General features: G+C 49.4%; 7 protein-coding genes across 7 annotated transcripts; 3 read left to right on the top strand and 4 right to left on the bottom strand.

Moving 5' to 3' along the window:
• Positions 1-887: 887 nt before the first annotated feature.
• On the bottom strand, positions 888-1,895 carry EPUS_02111 (uncharacterized protein; the record flags this gene model as incomplete). Its single annotated transcript, XM_007803878.1, has 1 exon — positions 888-1,895. One exon carries the CDS (start codon positions 1,893-1,895, stop codon positions 888-890), a length of 1,008 nt encoding a protein of 335 aa, XP_007802069.1.
• A 3,167-nt stretch (positions 1,896-5,062) lies between these two features.
• EPUS_02110 (uncharacterized protein) lies at positions 5,063-7,263 on the bottom strand (the record flags this gene model as incomplete). The annotated part of the gene is made up of 3 exons (XM_007803877.1): positions 5,063-6,117; positions 6,168-6,602; positions 6,651-7,263. 3 exons carry the CDS (start codon positions 7,261-7,263, stop codon positions 5,063-5,065), a joined length of 2,103 nt encoding a protein of 700 aa, XP_007802068.1.
• Positions 7,264-7,991: 728 nt separating this feature from the next.
• Positions 7,992-9,662, bottom strand: EPUS_02109 (uncharacterized protein; the record flags this gene model as incomplete). The annotated part of the gene is made up of 3 exons (XM_007803876.1): positions 7,992-8,309; positions 8,377-9,309; positions 9,363-9,662. The coding sequence occupies 3 exons, from the start codon at positions 9,660-9,662 to the stop codon at positions 7,992-7,994; spliced, it is 1,551 nt and encodes a 516-aa protein (XP_007802067.1).
• A 1,738-nt stretch (positions 9,663-11,400) lies between these two features.
• EPUS_02108 (uncharacterized protein) lies at positions 11,401-12,279 on the top strand (the record flags this gene model as incomplete). The annotated part of the gene is made up of 3 exons (XM_007803875.1): positions 11,401-11,708; positions 11,771-11,831; positions 11,890-12,279. 3 exons carry the CDS (start codon positions 11,401-11,403, stop codon positions 12,277-12,279), a joined length of 759 nt encoding a protein of 252 aa, XP_007802066.1.
• A 394-nt stretch (positions 12,280-12,673) lies between these two features.
• Positions 12,674-15,442, bottom strand: EPUS_02107 (uncharacterized protein; the record flags this gene model as incomplete). The annotated part of the gene is made up of 5 exons (XM_007803874.1): positions 12,674-14,910; positions 14,966-15,088; positions 15,146-15,197; positions 15,248-15,316; positions 15,368-15,442. 5 exons carry the CDS (start codon positions 15,440-15,442, stop codon positions 12,674-12,676), a joined length of 2,556 nt encoding a protein of 851 aa, XP_007802065.1.
• An 895-nt stretch (positions 15,443-16,337) lies between these two features.
• Positions 16,338-16,859, top strand: EPUS_02106 (uncharacterized protein; the record flags this gene model as incomplete). The annotated part of the gene is made up of 1 exon (XM_007803873.1): positions 16,338-16,859. The coding sequence occupies one exon, from the start codon at positions 16,338-16,340 to the stop codon at positions 16,857-16,859; it is 522 nt and encodes a 173-aa protein (XP_007802064.1).
• A 783-nt stretch (positions 16,860-17,642) lies between these two features.
• EPUS_02105 (uncharacterized protein) lies at positions 17,643-19,022 on the top strand (the record flags this gene model as incomplete). The annotated part of the gene is made up of 2 exons (XM_007803872.1): positions 17,643-18,173; positions 18,366-19,022. 2 exons carry the CDS (start codon positions 17,643-17,645, stop codon positions 19,020-19,022), a joined length of 1,188 nt encoding a protein of 395 aa, XP_007802063.1.
• Positions 19,023-19,344: the final 322 nt, after the last annotated feature.

Raw genomic sequence — 19,344 nt, 5'->3', positions numbered from 1 at the left:
ATCTGATTGACTGGTCTTGGAAAGAACCCAATCAGTTTGATCGTCCTTGGTCAGCGAGGAAGCCTCCACAGCATGGCATCCTGTCTTTGCTCCATGCTTCCAGAGCTTACCGACCTGCTCCCGGAACCCATCCAGCATATTTGATCAACTCTTGCTAGGAATCAAGATACTCAATCGCCTAAGACTTCAGGCAGCCCATGGGTGTGGCCAGTCTGCCATTACATGAGTTTGCTCATATCTCTTTGCTCGGATCGAGCAAGCCGTCCGGATGAAAGCGTGGGGATGGATGAGAATGATACGAGGTCACTATGATGCCCTGCAGTAGAAGCTCCTTCAGAAGAGACATAGAAAGACCGATGAAGGGTCCATAGCCCTGGGATGGAGCTCCTCCACATCATTATGGTGTTGGAATGGTTACGAGAAGAGGTTCAAAATAAAAAGTTTGGAGGGAAGTGATCCGGGAAACGCCAAGGCTGTGCTAGTATAGCATTGGTCAGTCCTACGTACTAGTAGTACTTAGCAGGAAGAGGCCCTCTTAAAATAATGCTAGGAGAGCCATCAAAGTGCGCTTAGATTAAGCCTAACCATGATATTACTTAGAGAGTACGAGGATATACAACTTAGTCGTCTGTGATCTAAAAAAACTACTATCTATAACGTATTTTACTGAAAATATGATCATATTATGGTCAAAATATGCATCTCTTATCATATTAATATGGTGGTCATTTATACTTCTCCTGGTAAGTAGTAGGCTCAAATTGGCATTAGTCTTCATGAATGACAGCCGCACCACCGGAAACCCAATCACTCCAGTCAGTGCATGCCCTCCCTAAAAATGGAAATTGATATGGGTCGGCTCACGCGCAGATGCCACTGTAACATAGCTATGATCTCAAGGCCTGCCAGTACCACGCTGCTCCTGCCGCGGCCAGCCCAACCGGTACAGTCCATTTCAGCACCTTCTGGATGGCGTAGTAAGTCGCTCTATCCAGAATTGCCTTGTGTGAGCCAACAAACATCTCCTTGTCGTTGATGTTAGGGTACGGCACATCCGGTGCTTCTGTACCCAAGAACTGGCACAGCGGCTCCCAGCCACTACCTAACTTGAACTCGAGCAATCTTTCTGGAGGGCAAACTTTGCGCACCAGCTGGTAGTGTTCCAGATATTCCTTTGCGGCCACCGAGTTCTCCGAGTAGTCTCCTCCTCCCCACTTGAGGTTCGTCAGCTTCACGCCCAGCTCCCATAGAGGTGCAGCCAGTTCGGTGTCAGCCCACGCGACGTATCTCCATCGCCTCCAAGAGAAGACTTCACCGAGGGAGTTTTTCATCGATTTCAGCCAGCCTGTGCAGTAGGAATCAGCTTGCGCGTGCGATTCGCCTGTCACAAAGACATTTAACTCACCTTCCACCGGTCGCTCGGTCAGGATAACCTTGGCAGAAGGATACGCCGCCAAAAGCTCTTCTACGAACAAAATGCAAGGAACATCAAGGACAGCCTGTGAGAGTAAGCTGCGATACTCGAATGTACGGCTTGATTCACGCACATCATATCTCCCTGTGAGCTTATCAAACTCCTCCTTCCCCCATGGCTTGCCTTTTCCGCAGAATTTGGCCTCTATTCCCTGAATCCAGCAGGGCATATCTACATTTGCATTCTTAGCCGCTTCGACCATATGGTAGGGATTGTACCCGAGCATCTGCAGAGCAGTGAAAAGTGACAATGTGCCAGTTCTTGAGTATCCCAGACACAAGACCTTCATGGGAATTTCGCGCTTGCCATCGACAAGGTCAATCTTGCGGGTAGGAGGAAGTGGCAGACCGAGAATTCTCCCACCGATAGTGTTCAGAAACTCGATGTTGTGCTGACGAGAGAGTGGTAAAGGCACCGCCATGATGGTGATGAAGGAGGAATGTAGGAAGGAGAAAGATAAGGGTGAAGGAGGAGAGGCAGGTGAAACTGTGGTGTATACTACGGCTACAGGCCTAATTTTTCTACCCCCCCCTTGGTCAAAATATCTTACAAACGCCACTTTTACATACGCATCCCTGTCAGCATCCCTGTTGCTATTTTGCACGAATTTTGTCAATCTGCAAATTCTGCAAATGCTGCGAATTCTATACAAATCCTGCTCATTCTATTAATTCGATACGGATACTAATGAGTCTAATAGACCTTCTACTCCTCCTCATTCCTCTCATTCCTCTCATTCTACTCGAGATCAACGTTTACAAGTCCAAACTCTACACGACGCAGGCTATTCGTACAATGAAATTCGTCGGCAGTTACCAAATCTTACTCGAAGTCAAATCTAATATGCTATTCGCAATCGATTAATACCTAAAAAGCATACTGGACGGCATTCAATTATTACTGAAGAAGAACTTAAGCAAATTATTGCGTGGATTTGTTCTTCTGCAGCTAATCGACGTACTCCATGGATCCAAATCCCCCTTGCTATGAAGATCAATATCGGATGGTATGCCATCCGAAATGCTCTACGAAGAGCAGGCTTTTCACGTCGAGTTGCTCGTCGTAAACCTCTTATTTCTGAAAAGACTCGAAAAGCGCGTTTTCGATGGGCTTCTGAGCATGTGGATTNNGGGTTGTTTCAATGGTGATAGAAAAGGTCCTGGTATCTTTTGGGAGAAAGAATGGGGTACTATCAAAGAAACAACATATCGAGAGCATATCGTACCTTTTATTGAGAATTGGATACGAACAAATAGCAGCGAAGGATTGATATTTATGCAAGATGCTGCACCTGCTCATGCTGCTAAGGGTACTATTCAAGATCTTCGTCAACGTGGCATATCTTGTATCCAATGGCCTGCATATTCGCCTGATTTGAATCCAATTGAGATGGTATGGAATTGGATGAAGGATTAGATACAAGAGCGTTATGGCGATACCCTGCACAAGTACGATGAGCTACGAACAGCTGTTAATGCTGCATGGGATGCTGTGCCCCCTGAATATCTCAAGGAGTTGCTTGAGTCAATGCAGGAGAGATGTCAAGCAGTTTTAGATGCCAATGGAAAACAAACTCGATTTTAGTAGACTAGTCCTAATTGGGCGAATTTGTTTATATCTATACTCAATTCTGCATAGTATGTTTTGTACGGATACTAGCGTTTTCGACCAGGGGGGTAGAAAAATTAGGCCTGTAGCCGTAGTATAGGTAATATGACCAACTGACTTATGCAACACGCCCCAGATGCACAAGGGACTCTAACTAATTCTCATTTGGTTAAGACTTCTTTGACCTTTCAGGGGACAGTGTTCCCCATGGAGGTGTGTCCAGTACGGTGTGGGCTAGTCTCAGGTTTTGGGATTACTAGTGTATCTACTACGTAGCTAGGAAGTATCTAGTTAAATAAAAGTTCGGATGAGATGCAACCCCTCAGCGCCAAGGCCCCACAACGGCATCAGGCATCTATAATCTTAGCAAGATACGGAGTCCTAGTAATGCTACGTGAAGATAGAACGTCACATATCTGTTCCTTGTCACATTTAGGATAGAGTGTCTAGGACTGTGTAAAATCGCGATGGGAGTGTTGTACAAAGACGTCAAGGGTATCTGTAATGAAAGCATTCTGAGAGGCAAATACTAGTTAGCGCAGAGCTAATATTATTTATGCTCAATGTCGTACTGCAAGGAGAGGCATAAGTATCCCTAGCACAGCGCTAGAAAAGCGTTAATGCGTATAAAGTCATACGCTACGTATCAGCCCCTTGCTATAGCGAGGATAGGGTGCCCAGAAATTGCCTAATTAGAATTAATTTGTTTGTTTGATCCCTAGCATCGACAGGGCTATCCGTATCTATGATGTTCGAAGTGGCAAATATTAACGCCATGCTAGGGATACTTATGCCATGTACGGAGCAGTACTTACGTGGCAAGTCAGTTATCCATCTTCCACACCCTCACTTCCTGGCCGAATCCTCCGAGATGAATTCTGTTCCGAGCCATAGGAAAGAAAGACTTCTTTCATCCTGGTTCCCATGCCGCGTAGCCTCGATACGAAAGGATTCCAGCCGCATGAAGGCACATGCTGCCGGGAAACTGGGGTTTTTGGGAGATGCTAATAAACAGCCTCGCATTCGCACCCAACAACAATGCTCTTCTGTCAAACCGTACGAGCGCCTAGTGGCCAATTTTGCGGAGTTTATCCTGCGTTTTGCCTGCGTTTTATTGGTCAAGATCTACTGCAATTTCGCAACTAATTTCACTTTGCCATATAGCTCCTTGGTAGATAATACAACCTGCTTTCTACGCATTCTACAGAACAGTTCAAACATCTTCGATACAGCTGACAAATGTCCCCGCCATGGTGGCCTTTTATCTCTAGCGTTTTCTAGTGCGATTGAGCTATTAGTACCATACATAATGCCGCCGCAAAAGTGATTTCTGGCGTCGCCCTAAGCCATACAGAATGAAGAAACACGATCTCAACGTGTCTGATTTGTTCAGTGGGCTCTGGTGACCTGGTCGCCCACTGCACTTCCAACCTCAGTTGGTCTTAACTAATCAATTGGCTCTGATGCTCCATGGGCCTTACTCCGATTGGCCAAATCAATGCCCTAGAAGTTATCTTTGGCACTGTGTACGAGCATACGTAATACGAGTGAAGCAGAGCATGCGTTGCGACACTGCAGAAATGTGATGAAAGATTTCTCAACCGAAGCCCGAGATTGGTTTGCAAACATGATGAAACATTTTCTGGTGCGATTGTTGACGCAAGGACATCCCGCTATCCGTATTAATGGGCCTCGAGCTTCAATGGGAGGCTGGAGCCTAAGTTAGTAACTCCGTAGGCATGATGACAATATTGAGGTAAGAGTCCCAGCACATATGTCATTAGGCCCCGGCCATGAGCACACTGGCACCAAGCTCTCTGGTAAGGGAATTGACTTCAACTATGTATCTGACTAATTGCCCTGGTTGGTAAGTGATATGTTATGTGAGCTTTTCCCAGCGATTATCCTGGTTGCTCATTGGCAAGACCATCCAAGCGTCATGCTCGTTGTCTCATCCCATCATTCAAGTAATTGTCGTAGCTAAATGAAGATTGGCCTTGCGTGATTGCATTCCACAGCAAATGGATTCCAAGTCCAAGCGTGAGTCCATTCATTGATCGTGGAGGTCAGACCCCACGTTCTTGCTAGCCAGAAAGCAAGCCCGCCAATCATACCAAAGCTACCAATAACCTGGAGAGCAATCCAGCCCCTTGTCCTCAAACTGTCGCTCCATCTCAAGAGCCCCAGAGGATCGTGTGTCGAGTGCCTGGCAGATGCCCACCTCGAAGCCCTCTCTTCGCAGCTGCCTGCTTTCACCAGTGCTCCTGATTGATCGAGTGCGGATAACCTCCCACCTTGTACCTCTTCACTCATCCTTTCGACAAGCCATATGGCTCGTTCACCTCTGGCTAGCTTCTCGAAGCGCTCTCGTTCCCGTTGTAAACTGTTCTGTAAGTCGTTTGCCCATTTATTGAGTCTGACTTGTGCCAATCTTTCTTCTTGTTGTGCATGCTCAGCTAGCCTGGTCATGGCCTGGATGTTCGAGGTCGTGGTTAGCGCTAGATCAGAGGCGAAAGGTACAAGCATGCCGGGATTGGTAGTGGAGCGTGGCAGTGGAGAGCCAAGGCTAGATGGTCGAGGGGAGAACGAACGAGAGGTTAAGGGGGAATTTGTAGGCTTCGTGGGAGGAGGTTGAGCATTTTGCCAGGCGATGAGCTTTTTGGCGGCAGAGTAACGAAGATAGGATACGACTTCTGTCTCGAATATGTGCTGCACAAGCCAAACAAGCTCAGATGGCATAAGAGGTTGAACATAGTCGGGAGACATCAACAGCGAGGCGTCCATAGTCTCGTGATCTGGCCCAGTAGCTGAAGATACTGTATATGGGCCAGAAACATCCAATGTCCCCTTTCGCGTCTCAGATGTGCTGAACGCCGGTAACTTTGAGAGCGTCCCAACGTCGACCTTGGATTTGAACTCGAGTTTCAGGGCTTCAATGTGATCAGGTGAGAGCTGGTCGGCCTTCGATATTAAAGGAACTACATCGCTCAGCTCCGAAAGAGCTTTCATTTGCGAGATATCGGCATCCATTGTGTCTGCTTCTGTAAGAACGCTGACGGACAGATCTTCATTGAAGAAGACTTACCCTTTGAGAACATGTAAAGCACCAAGTCCACCTGTGACCCGCCGCTACCACTCAGGAGCGATACGAAATCCGAGTTTGCCTCAATTGGTGCCTTCAAAGCCTTGTGTAGCTGCATCGTCATGTACTCATAGATTGTGCTACAATCTTCACGGCTGGCAGTGTCGACAAAGCACAAGTTACGGTCCAATACTGTGTCGCCCGTGCTCCTCCGCCTTCGAAGTATCTTGCTTTCTTCTATCTCAGCCCACCAGGGGGGATATGGCCTTGTACTCGCGCTGACTTCAGAAATCCGAGGCTGCTCAAAGTTCTTGAGTACTCGCTTTGCCTTTGGCGAAGATAGCATAGCAGACGACCTGCTGACTGGTAGGGGATCGACGTGGACGATATCTTCGCATGTTTGCACGATTGACTTGATAAGGGAGGTTTTGCCGATCCCTGTGGTTGTTAGCAGGAGAATGAAGGCTACAGACGCTGATGACAGACCTTTGCCTCCAGCGATCAGGATCTTGAAATTGCCAATCCGCTTTCCTCTTTCTGTGAATGGTCTTCGGCTGGGTATCTTTATACTTGGCATTATAAGTTGTGGAGCTCCTTCGGCCGACTGCGAGGATGGCTCTGGCTCAAGTTCTTCATCACCACTTGACAGTATAGCTTGACTTCCGGTTTCTTCAGCGGTAGATCCTACCTCTGAAGGTCTCAAGGATCGCGTCGAGGTTGACTTGGGGCTGCTGGGTAGAGAACTCGTGTCTGAAGGAACGAGCAGGGGAGTAAGGGGCTCTTGTTGTGGTAGCTGTGTCTGGCATTCGGCGGATGGGCTGCCTCGTGAGGTGGTTGCTTCTCGTGCTTTCAAGGTGGAACGTCGTCGTGGGCTCTGCGAAGCTTCGTCTGGATGGGCTTTCGCAACAACCGTTGGTGCAGAGGGGATAGGATTATTGGGAATTTCTGCAGTATTGCCATCTCCATTTCCCTGGCTCCCACGTCTTAGAAAGAAAGTGACCGGAGAAGCACTTCGTATGCTGGGAGCTGGGAGTGGTTCAGTAACGGATGCTTTACGACTGCGGGGCTGGAAGGCTTCGGATCCAGCGAGAGGTCTCATCGTAAAAGCATGGGGATAGAGTGGCAAAGGAATAGCCGTAGGAATAAACAGGACCGACTCTCACAGTCTCTTAAGGCCTCAGTAGCACTGCTGGGCGTCAAGAAGTGGTGACAGAGAGAGGTGGTACCTCTGCACGCGGCATGGCTAATCAGCAGACATTGTCATTGGTGGGGTAGATTCTGGTGACGACGCACCAGGCAACTTGAATTTGACGAGTTGATGCCTAGAAATGTCACAGATGTGGGTGTAAACGAGCTGATATTCCGAACGATATTTGGTTGCACTTGACAGTTCTCATCGCACGCTACTAATACATAACAGGTCTTCTAAGTTACTTTCTACCACACGGAACCCGCTGCCCATGCTTCGGAGCCCTGAAGAAACACGTCCCAGGTATTGGACTTTCAAGTCAACTTCGTGGAAACTGGTCGAGACGCTCATGATAAGGGACTCGCGCTAATATGTAATGGCACAGGAGACACAACAAGAAAAGAAATAACCGTAAACGTTCCCCAGCTCACTATGCACAATGTGCACGATACGTTGGGACTTTTTCAGCCTCGAGACGATGGGCACAACGTTTAAGTGACGCGAAAGGAAGCCGGTTAACACTTCATCATTCGGCCTAGGCTGCTTTTGAACACCATGTGTCAAGTCGTGAAGACCTCCAACGCCGTAAATGGGATGAGAAGCGGAAAGACAACGGTCTGATCGCTGGTGCTCTATTTTCAGGAAGCTTGGGGTTGACCGCGTCCTTTTGGAGTGACGCTGCCAGTCTTCCCACCACGTTGCTGGAATGTACCACGTCCAGCTTCCTTGGGGAAACTGCCGCTCTGGCTGCCAGTGCGTCCTGGAGGAGCAGCACCACCACGACCTCGACCTACATTAGCGCCACCTCGACTGAAACCAGAGTTACTGCCACCAAACGCATTGGGTCGTGGTCGACGTTCTTCCACATAGATCTGTTCAGACCCAATCTGGTGAGGGTTTGCGGCCACAGCAGCGTTGTATCCAGCTGGTGTAGCAAATTCAACAAATGCGCAATTCTGGACGATGAGTCAGCATATCTAATATAGCTTTGAGTCGACGAGAACTTGCCCTGGGTTGAGACACATCGAAGTATTTGATCTCTCCGTATTTCTCAAGTACGCTTCTCAGCCTACTGGCTTCGATTTTTTGTGTAACATTCTTGATGTAGCCGAGAACGTTGCCTTCGGAAACAGTTTTATTCTGAGGCCTAGCTTGCTTCTTGCCGTGATCTGCGGTCTGCCATTCGTTGCTTTGGGATCCTGAACTGGTACCCGGTTCATTGGTGGTACTGTTCTGTTGTGGCTGAACGGAAGGAGGAGGAGGTGACTTCTGTGCCTTTGGTTGAGACGGGACTACGGCAGTGGGGACCGGAACGGCAGGGATAGCGGTGGCTTTAGAGCCCACCAAGTTGGCCCAGGTTTTCTTCGAGGGCGGTGCTTCTGCAGCTGGTGCAGGGGTAGCGGCTTTGGGTGGGCTTACGGCAGGAGTATGCTCTGGTTCAGGGGGGTTCTCTGCTGGCAAAGGAACATTTGCTTCTTCAGCGACTTCCGGAGCAGCCTCTTGCTGAACAGGTTCTTCCATAGCAGAACCGGTAGAAGCCCCATTGACAGCTTGAGGAGCGTCTGACTCCACAACTTCCTCCAGCTTTGCATCGACCTGCTCAATAGCAGCCTCGCTGTTAACTGAACCCTGTTCTGTGTCTGTTGCAGGAGGGGGAGTGGCGCTGGCCTCTTCCACTTGTGTCGGCTCCTGTGTCGGCTCCTGTGCAGGCTCATCTTCTATGATCTCGTCCTCTTCATCGTTTAAGTAGCGGAAAATGTCGTTCAGAACATAATACCCATTGGTCTGCGGCGTGAGAACAAACGTCTGGACAAATTTCTTGCTAGGAGCAGATTTGTTGGACATCACACCAATCACCTGGACGACAATATTGTTCAGCGAGGTCTGGGAGTCGACGTTGAGAACCCGGACTTTGCAGTCTTGGATGTCAAGTTCTTTTATCTTCTCATTGATAGCCTAAAACAGCTTCTGTCAACAGGGGAAATGGGAAATGTGTTGAGAAAGCCGACCTTTTGACCCACAGATGGCAGCACTTTCTCGGCTTCTACACCAGTGACCAGCTGCGACTTCTTTGAGTAAAAGAGATGTATTCGGTCTGGCTGTTTGGAGAGGGTTGTATAGTATTGCTCAACGAAGTACCAGCCAATTTCCTGAGGATCCGCCTTAGCTGTATTTGAGGCAGACTCAGCTGGTCCTTGGGAAGCAACTGAAGCTGGTGTCGAAGATGGGACAGAGGCGGCAAGCTCGGCAGGCTGCCCGTACTGACTGCCATACAACCCGTTGACAGAAGGTGGAAGATCCGTAGCCATATCTGTCCGAGAGATGTCGAGCTGGGATATCCGGGGTGGTGTGCGAAACTGATGTGAGAAAATGAAAGGAATGTGAGAAATGTGGTGGATATTGTGATCCGATGGGCGCGAAGACACGACTGGTAGAATTCCATACATCAGTGAAAAGGCGACGATAATCAAATATGATGGATCAACTCACTCTAGATCGTGTATGAAAAACAACCAGAATTCGAAAAGATTGGGTGCGGGGGACAGTGATTTCTCGACGCGGTATTGAGGTGACAGATGGTAAAACCGAAGTACTGAAATGCGAAGAATGCTGACAAACACTAGGGCAACTCAGGATGAGAGATTCGATTAATGAGAGAGTTCTCGTGAAGGACTATGCTTTCCAGAGTGTTGAAGTGGGAAGCGTGATTTGACCACAAATTCGGAGACGGAGAACGGTCAGCCTGGCAAGAACTTGAACTGCCAGTGAATGAAAATCCACCTCCTCTGGGCATAATCTTGGCAGCACACTTCTATTCTCTCATATGAACGCGAACAGACACCGTATACTGCCAGCTCTCACGGCTTTACTGGGATCAAGCTACAGGCCTGTCATGCGTTATTCTTCAGAACAGAAAGCGACGTACTCTATATACATCTTTCAGACTTGCTGCGATGCCGCTCGGGGCAATAGCCCATCAACGTCATTGACAGGAGTCTTGTGTAAACACGCTGAAGCTGGTCATCTCGTAACTCCGATCTGGCTCTCCTTGTGACCCATGCATCCGAATCGAGCATTCAGAAGCTGTGCTCAGCTTTGGCCCCTTCAAGAACGTGCAAGTCCCGTCCAACGTCCAACGTACCTTCTCTACCGGTGGGTTGGAGTAGGCAGTTGCCCCAAGATCAAAGCCCAAGACCAAGGCCAAAGACAGGGAAGACCGTCAGCTCGACCCAATGCTGACATACATTGTGCTGTCCATGTGTAAGCGTACTCTGTTCCTCGGCCTTGTACGATGCCTGCACCACCCGCGCCAATGTATGGCTGGAAAGAGATGGTCTTCAGCTCAGCTGACGCAATCAGGATGACAAGGGTGAGATGCTCGTGATACGGACGTGATCCCGTTACAACTATCTCAGCACGCCCATTGTCGCCATCCAAGAATCGAGATCTAATCGAAGCGTGCAGCCTGGGATTAATCTAGACATCGTCGAGAGGAACAGAAGTGCCGATCCATCCTAAGTCGAGGTATCGCAACTATGTCGCACCCTGTTCCAGTGACAGGGGTGGCACGTAATCCCTGTGCACAGAAGCGTTGTTGCTGACCGTGCTCATGGTACATCATTCTTGTGCAGTGAAGCCCAGAAGGGAAATATCCCATACTTATCTGATCCAAAGGGGAAGGTATCTAACACCTACCCCAGAGGCAAGAGAAATGTGCAATGGGCATGCATGATGTGCTTTGGCTGTGTGTATTGGTATCAGGTTTGGGGTTATGGATTCGTGCAAGAGGCATGCTTGGAAGACACAAGAAAAGTCAAATATTCCATGTCCAGAACCTATTGTGTGGCCTTTGGCTTCGACTGAACACTTCGCTGAGCGGGTGTTTGTCAGAGGAACACTGGAGAGTTGCCGCTCTTTTCCGCCTTCCGCACAACAAAGGTCTATTTGATCTTCAAAACTGATATCTTGGGGTGCAGGCCATTCATCTTCCACCGTGATCCAAGCAGACTCCGCAGCTGACATTGGGAAACATACATCGCTGCCATCATGTCGCCGCGAACGAGACAGAGCTCTGAAGCAGATGCCCTCGAACTCATTGCTCTACTTAACCGTGACCCGGTGCAACCCGGAGGCGTTACCATCTACAAAGAATTAAACATCAGTAGCAAACATGAAGAGAAGTTTGCAATACTCCTCCACCGCGTCGTCAACCGACCCGAAGGCCTACCTTTCATTTGGAGCGGTGATCCTGTCGCCATTGCGGAACTGACCGAGCAATTCCTCCGCAAAAAAGAATGCAGGAGATTCTGGCCATGGCAACTGTTTGCAACTAGACACAAGTGGTTCCGGCAGCTGTAAGCTTCGCACCTTTCCAAAACCCTCATTTGATTGACTGACTGGGTCTCACCGGTGTCAGGTTGACGGAAAAACTCACTAGCATTTTCACGTACATATCTGCAGTCATCAACGCTGATGGGGTAAGCCCTCTAGCTCTCCCCGTCTCGCATGCACAAGCCTGCTAACTATTAACATCAGTTCGATAACTACGAAGACAATTTCATATACGAGTGCCGACCACGATCCATAGACGAGTTTCTTGAGTGGTATGAAAAGCGGTTGGATGCAAGGGAGGAGCTGACACATAACCTGAAACATGTCATCGAGACCCACATGGAGAAGGAGGATTTCGAATATTACAACGCTCAGCTCAAGGAGTTCGAAGACGGGAAGGCCCCCAAGCCAATTTGGGTCAAAACTCGTTGGGCTGGATATTTCAAACCAGTCGGTACAGAGGAAGTCGGCACAGAAGGAGTCAGCATAGAGGAAGTCGGCACAGAAGGAGTCGACACAGATGGAGTCAGCATAGAGGAAGTCGGCACAGAGGAAGCCCCAGCATCAGTTCAAGATCAAGATCAGGAGATGTAGGATTTTCCTACCAACCCGGCTGTGCACAAGCGCCAGATGTGATGTTCGGAGTGCGACCCGGTATGCATATTGAAAACCTTTTGTTCCAAACCGTGGCGGAGGAGTAGTAGTTACCAGTCTGCTGAAAGCGGATAAGACGTGCGATCTTCTCCCTCGAAGGAGAAAGAAGTCATCTTTCCAGGAGGGTTCAATCAAAAGTCACCTTGTCCTTTGGTAGCTACCTTTCCATCACTTCCATGGTGCTATGCCATACAGTTCAATACATGAATCTATGAGCTCGACTGACTATCAATTCTTGAAGATTGAAGCTAGCTGTACATTGTGTGAGGCCATGACAGGCGTCCGTATCGACACACGGGCGCAACACGCACAAGTCATGCTTTCAGCCTCTAGCTTAGCTAGTAGAGCGTTCTAGCTGCGCTGTCCCCCTCGCATCCGCGTCTGTATCATCCTCAACCCTGTCCATCATCTTCTCGGCATGCTGTCCGATGCGGTTCGGTGGAGCCGTGCCTAGGATCCCCATACCTCCAGCTCTTTCCTGCATTTCTGGCGCGTTGCGGCCGTTGTCATAATAGGGTGGCGGTTCATCGTCTCCCTTTGCGCGCTTCGGCGACGGCTGGCCGTCGGCTTCGCGCCTGGCGGACCAGCCCACGGTTGCGGGAGTAGAGGTTTCCCTTTCGCCATTCAATGTTTCATCCGAGTCGTCGATCAAGGGCACATCCTGCATGCCATCCAGATTTGAGAAGTGCAGCTGGGTCATCTCTTCCCCATCGGATATACCCTCGGGTCCTTGTGACTGTGTGATACCGCGCAACTCGTTGTCGAACATCTTGTTATCTGCTTTGACAAACGCCTGAAGTGGTCCTGATAAGGCGCTACCTCGAAAGTTGACCGCCTTTTCCGATGCATAGACTAATGTGAGTGAGTCATGTTCTTCTCGCGCAGCTTTGAGGACATCCTCCTCGCCCACTCTATGAATTGTGTAAGCCACAACGCTGCCCGTATTTTCTGACAACAATCGGTTGTTCTGTGTGTTGCTGGGTGGCCACGGCGAAAAGGGTCCGCTCGAATTAATTGAATTTTGCTGTTCGGATAATGGGACAGACTGCGGCTGTGGACCGTACGCGGCAGAATTCTTGCTCTTTGCTTCTTCACTAGACAACGCTATCCGCCACCATTGCCACTGTCCTGACACTGAGCAATCCGCTTCCGATTGCTGTGAAGGTTCAGCTATCGGTCGCAGCACATAAGTTATATGCGGTTTCGTAGAAACACCACGAAGCGTATACTTGTGAGATGGTGACAATGACGACGGTTCGTCTTTGGGGCTTGTAAGTTCTGCAGTCATAGCTCTGAATCTCGCACGAAGTTCTTCTCGTATGAGCTCCAATTCTGCAAGCTTGGTCTCGATGCTGGAGACAAGATCTCGTAACGATTTGACACAGTCACTGACTTCCGCGCTTGAAGGGGCAGGGCTGGACATTGCGCCACTCATGATGCCCTGCTGTGGCTGGGTCTTGATCATCAATGGTGCCCTCTCTGCTGCATCCAACAACACCTTTCTGATATCTAACCTCCCTGGCCGGGCACTTGGCGGGCAGGTCAATAAGTCCTCTTTCGAGCGCTCCAACTTCAATATCTGTTTCTGGATATGCCATCTTCGAATGCGCATTTCACGGCTGGCATCTCTGAAGTGTTGCATGTACCGATCAGGGTACCAAACAGTCGGGACGTCGATGCCTAATTTGCCTTGCTTCCTCTCCGGGTCTAATAACTTCAAGGTCATAATTTCTCCGATTTTGTCTATCCAAACATCGTGCAAATGACCGTCAAACGATACTTGGTCAGACCAGATGAGGTTGTCAATGATTTCGGTGAAGCTTTGTTCAACTTCAGGGTCGACCATTGGTTCCAAAGTGAAAAAGTCCCTCTCCAGTACATTTATTGGGTCCCCCCTGATCCCATGATAGCTAAAGATCTGAGTCAATGGGTCGTCTCGGCTTCTAATTACCGCCCCATCGTTCCAAGCTTCCAGGAAACGGCTCAGTTCTGATCCAGCCTCCTTCGCGTAGTAGCTTTGCAGGTTTGCCAATGCATCAATACTAGCATATGCACGGTGAGTGTCGTCCAAAAAGGCCATCAGACGTTGCGTCTCGATGAGTACATCATCACGGTTGCGATGCGCTGCCCGGTCGTCAATGGAGACGATTCTGGGCGCCTCAATACGATGTCCTGTCCACCATTGGGGATCACAGCCATAGTTAAATTGCTGGTAGCTTGGAAGCAGAAGAGCCTCTCTAGCAAGGGGTATGGAATGATAGATCGTGAGAAGCCCAGCAAGACTTTCGGAGCCGTCGCGATCCGACGCTCTTAAGAAAGCCGGTTCACCAGGTTTCCGTTGACGATCTGCAGGTGGCGGATTGTCAACGATCTCTCTTGCTTTTGATACTGTCATAGCCCACCGCTTAGTATCAGAGTATTCGCCTTTCGCGGGTCCGAATTGTTGACCAGTGCCGGTCACACCATTTTCCTGGCCCGGCGGTGGCTGGCCCATTGACAATGCTATTGCTTCTTGCATCTCTCGTTCTTCTCGATCGTTTTCTTGGTAGGAAAGGCTTTTGGTAGGATCGGCTAGTACGTGCATGTCAATGACTAGGCAGCATCAAGTTCATGGATGTTCTGATACCTGCACGATGCTGTGGCGTCAGGTCGATTGGCTCCTCTCGATAGCTTGCCCTGGTTGGTGGCCGCGAAGGAGCAGCTTCACGAACACTATTTGCCACATCATCGCTGGCGTCTATGCGAAACCCTTCCCAAAAGCAAGTCAGCGTAGTTCAAGCTCTCGCCGTAAGAGACCCAGCTTCACCTGGCAAATCTGCATTATGATACGGTGGAGGCTCTTCCCAGCCTCTTGTTGGCTGCAGCAGTAGTGAGCTAATTTTGCCGACACATGCACGAGGATGCTGACCGTTTGCTTCAGGACATCAGGATTCTCGAAGTATTCTTGGATGGCTCTGGATGCATCGTTGTTGTATTTCTGATGTGACTTTAGCTATGACACTGCTGAATGCAAGGTTGGGTTACCCACTTGAAGCAAGAACTGAGCATCTCCAGGACTCAATTGGAGCACATCCAATAAAGTGGTCATGCCATCCGCGTCCATATTCAACAAGTCTGCCGATTTAGGTAGAATTTTCGCATTTGCTAAGGAGCAGAGACAATGAATGCAGGGGGGACGGCGATGGGAAGAGTGATTCTATAAGTCCGAAAGAAGGGACATGTTGGATAAAGAGGTGAGTTGACCGCTAGGGCTCGAAATTCTGTGCTCTTTTCTTCCTTTAATGAGCTGTGAACCGCGGAAGAGATGACAACATGCCGGCGCAGGTAGAGCAGGGAGCACATGGCGCCCGCAGAGCCAAGCTTCCGGGACGTTTCTTCCGCTAACTGTTTCACTAATTCAATGGCCCGGAGGCCTGGAACAGGCGGCCGGAAGGCCTCGTTCTAAGTTTTCAGGCCCAGATTGTTACAACATATAAAGGACATCAACCTAGGAAATCAGCCTTTGAAAACGTACTCATCCAGACAGTTATCAAACGAGTTGTAGTCCATGTTTCCGGGCGATAGTATCAGTTAATTAACCTCCCGCAACTGACACTGCGTGCATTCATCATATTAAAAGTGTCAAGTCCACTGTGACTAATCCTGTTCAAGTCAGAAAACCGCCCAGCAGACATATTTAACTCATCAACATCAAATAATAGAGCCTAGCCGGAAAGATTATGGTCTCCAATTATTGCTCAGCTCATTACCAACAGCACTATGGTTTTGCGGGGTGCATAAGCTCCAGTGGCAATTGCTTTAACCTTTCTCATCTGGGAGAATTGGTGACAAAAAGGCAACGAGTGCGGGGGAAGTAGTCAGGCCAGTTTTGTGCTGTCTATCTAGTATGCAGAGCAATATTGTCTCCTCCAAGAAACGGCAATGTCTCGTCCATCGTGCTTGTGCTTCTTGTCCTGCTGTTGAATCGCCCTAAGCATCGCATTGTTCAGAACGTAACAATGCTTTTGCAAAGAACGAACATGAGTCGGCTGCCCAAAGACGGAAACGCTCCGTCTTCAGCTCCCTTGAAGCAAGATGAGCCTCTGACTTGCATGATATATTTCTTCGCATCCCAAATGGGACGAAATATTCAGACAGCTCCTGTGCCGTCTAATGGGAGATCTGCTGCTATGGATATAAACCATTCGCCCCATCGCCTCGACACCTTGCTGGCCAAAATCGGTATCCACGCTTCATTCTCCCCACTCATTACGCGCTTCGACACGTTCCCTGTAGAGATACCGGAGGCTGTGGCGCAATCAAAACGGCGGAACAGGCCGCCCGAAGCGACAGTCCATGATACTATGCTTCTGGTAAAGTTTCGAAGCGCAAGGGCAAGGGAGGAATGGATCGCAACGAGAGAATGGAGAGAATTCATGCAACAAACAGAGACAGAGGATGTGTTCAGACGGATGCCGCATGTCAGATGCGCGCGAAGTTTGAAAGGACTAAGGGATCCGATCGAGGTACTAAGCGCTTGAATATCTTATGGGCAAACTTCAGGGCACCATTGCCGCGGCCGTGCGCCTTCAGTTACAGATCAAATACCACATTTCTGCCCGCCTCATCGCACAGTAGGTGTGTGGCTGTTGTTTCCTAAATCGATGTCATGTGATCTGCTATATTTTGAAATGCCTTGAGCTTTGGTTGCCTTCCGTCTGCTCGGCTGCAATCAGCAGAAATATCGATATAAGGAATTGAGAAGAAAAATGAGATGGGAAAACAGATTGCAGGAGGCCATCGCTTAATGACATGGTGCACGTGTGCTCATGGCTCTAGCCAGCTGTGCGAGGAGGGCTGTACAGGAACAATTGTAGAAACCAGGCGCGGACGTCCTCCTCCAGTCATTTGGCTGTAGGAGTATATTGTAATGATGCACTGGGTAGCTTCGAGGTCCTTGACTTTCATACAGACCAATGCCTTGCATATTGATCTAGCAAAGTGCCATTGGTGAGTCTTGAAGTCTGGTCATCAGCCCGCCTTGTGGCGTGAAATACGTGTCAACAGCCCCCTTTCCTGGCCTAAGGTAAACTTCCAAATGGCGAAGAGGATCTTGGTCCCGGAAATGGGTACATAGTTTTATATGACAAGAGTTCAGTGTTCAACGTGCAACTTTCTGTACTAGAATGCCAAGAATATCAAAAGCTTGGCATGATTTCTCTCCTTCAATTGCAGCAGACACCAGACTGGATGCATCTACGTAGTATGCTTCAACGCAGTCACATTAGAACCTTTCTACCCTCTTCATGCAAACCCATGGCATCATGACGCGCCGTGCTCTGCAATACATTCAGGTTCCTTTGTCCTCGTTCACAGCTTCTCTCACACCAAGCGCAACTGCTGCAAAGCACTGTCCGGAGTGCAAAAGACCATGGCGCCGGCGATTCTCATCAACACGATCGTGTGATATGACCAGATTGCGCACTGACATGTTTAGCTGGCTAAACAGTCACGGCAAGAACTTTCTGGATCCTGTCGAGGGGAAGACTAATTACTTGACCGACTATGATAAGAGGGGTTTCCGGCGACACAAGGAGCCTGATGCTGCAGGTGAGCAGGCAGACTCACCAGCAAGAGAGAAAGGTGCCCGCGAAGAGCCAAGACGCCCTTTTCCGCTCAACGAGCATTTCTTCTCCCAACCTATACTGTCCGAAGAGTTGAGGGAGGAAATCTGGAGACGGGTCAAAGTTGACAAGAAATCTATACGCAATGTTTCGGTCGAGCTCGGCGTGGAGATGAGACGAGTCGGTGCTGTGGTGAGATTACAGGAGCTGGAAAAGCAATGGAGGGCAGAGGTAAGCGGTCGCTCACCCTTAATGCCCCATGTATTGGTCTCTTATGATGAACAACACAAAATTCGATTAGTCTTCCAGACTTACTCCATGGTGATCTTTACAGCAAATTACAACTCTCTGAACAAAGCATTTACGAGTGAATCAAAAAAGTCAATCATTCTGCACCACAAAGCTAATCATATATCTTGATAGAACAAGCCTCTTGCACTTCCCTACGCCGAAGCCATTCACTCCATGGTTCCTTCTACACCTCTCAAAACACCCCCCGTACCGCATGAAACCGTCAACGACCTTCCTGTCCACAGCATGACCCTCCCCCAACTCTTCTACCCGACATCCGAATCCCGCCAGTTCAACCGCGTCGACGCCGGCCGCATCTTCTCTGGAGCACCGCGCCTTCCGGACGAAGCAGACATCGCGCAAGGCGGGCAGAGCGTGGAACCATGGAAAGATACCTCCATCGAGATCGTCGGCAAGCCAGGCCACGAGAGGCCCGTCCTGAAAGCCGCAGACGCAAGAATCCCACACCCGCATTTGATTGCTTACGAGAAGGATAAGCTGGATCCCGAGCTGGACGCCCTAGAGCGGCACGAGCGACACCATGCCAGATTGAGGGAAGAGAGGGAGCAAAGAGCCGGGAAGAAAGAGGCGCGCAGGAAGCAGATAGAGAAGCACACGACGAGGGTGGATACGGGCAGGTATGAATTCTTGATCAGGGATTGTCAGACCACGAGGCTGGGGACTGGATTGGATGGGAGAGGCACCGCGAGTCCCGGGAGGAGGTATGGCGTGCCGAGTCAGGACAGGAAGAGAGGTGCAATCAAGATCCCAACGAAGGTTGAAGTGTAAACAAGACGGTCCGGAGGAGCGCTCAAGCTTCGGAACAGTAAACAGTGTAGTGTACCTCGTGCTACCTCCAGAGCTTTCTACCGTGAGGATACGCGGGCATAGCAGTTCGCACACCATCCATGTGATATATCCTAAGGGACCTTCTCTGTCCTTCGAGGATGCATTCAATCGTGTCTTCTTAGTGACCGTCATTATCAAAGCTCTAAACTTCTTTGGGCGTATAGTGAATACATCCTTCTCATCGCCCATGCTACAAATGGGCTGACCTGGCGAATATGTATCAATCAAATACGGGATGGCACTGTACCAGCAACGGGGACCT

This window comes from Endocarpon pusillum (genome assembly GCF_000464535.1).
Source record: "Endocarpon pusillum Z07020 unplaced genomic scaffold scaffold2749, whole genome shotgun sequence".
NCBI lineage: Eukaryota > Fungi > Ascomycota > Eurotiomycetes > Verrucariales > Verrucariaceae > Endocarpon > Endocarpon pusillum.
The sequence above is the reverse complement of the archived record's forward strand: the minus strand, read 5'-3'. Positions and strand labels throughout refer to the sequence as shown.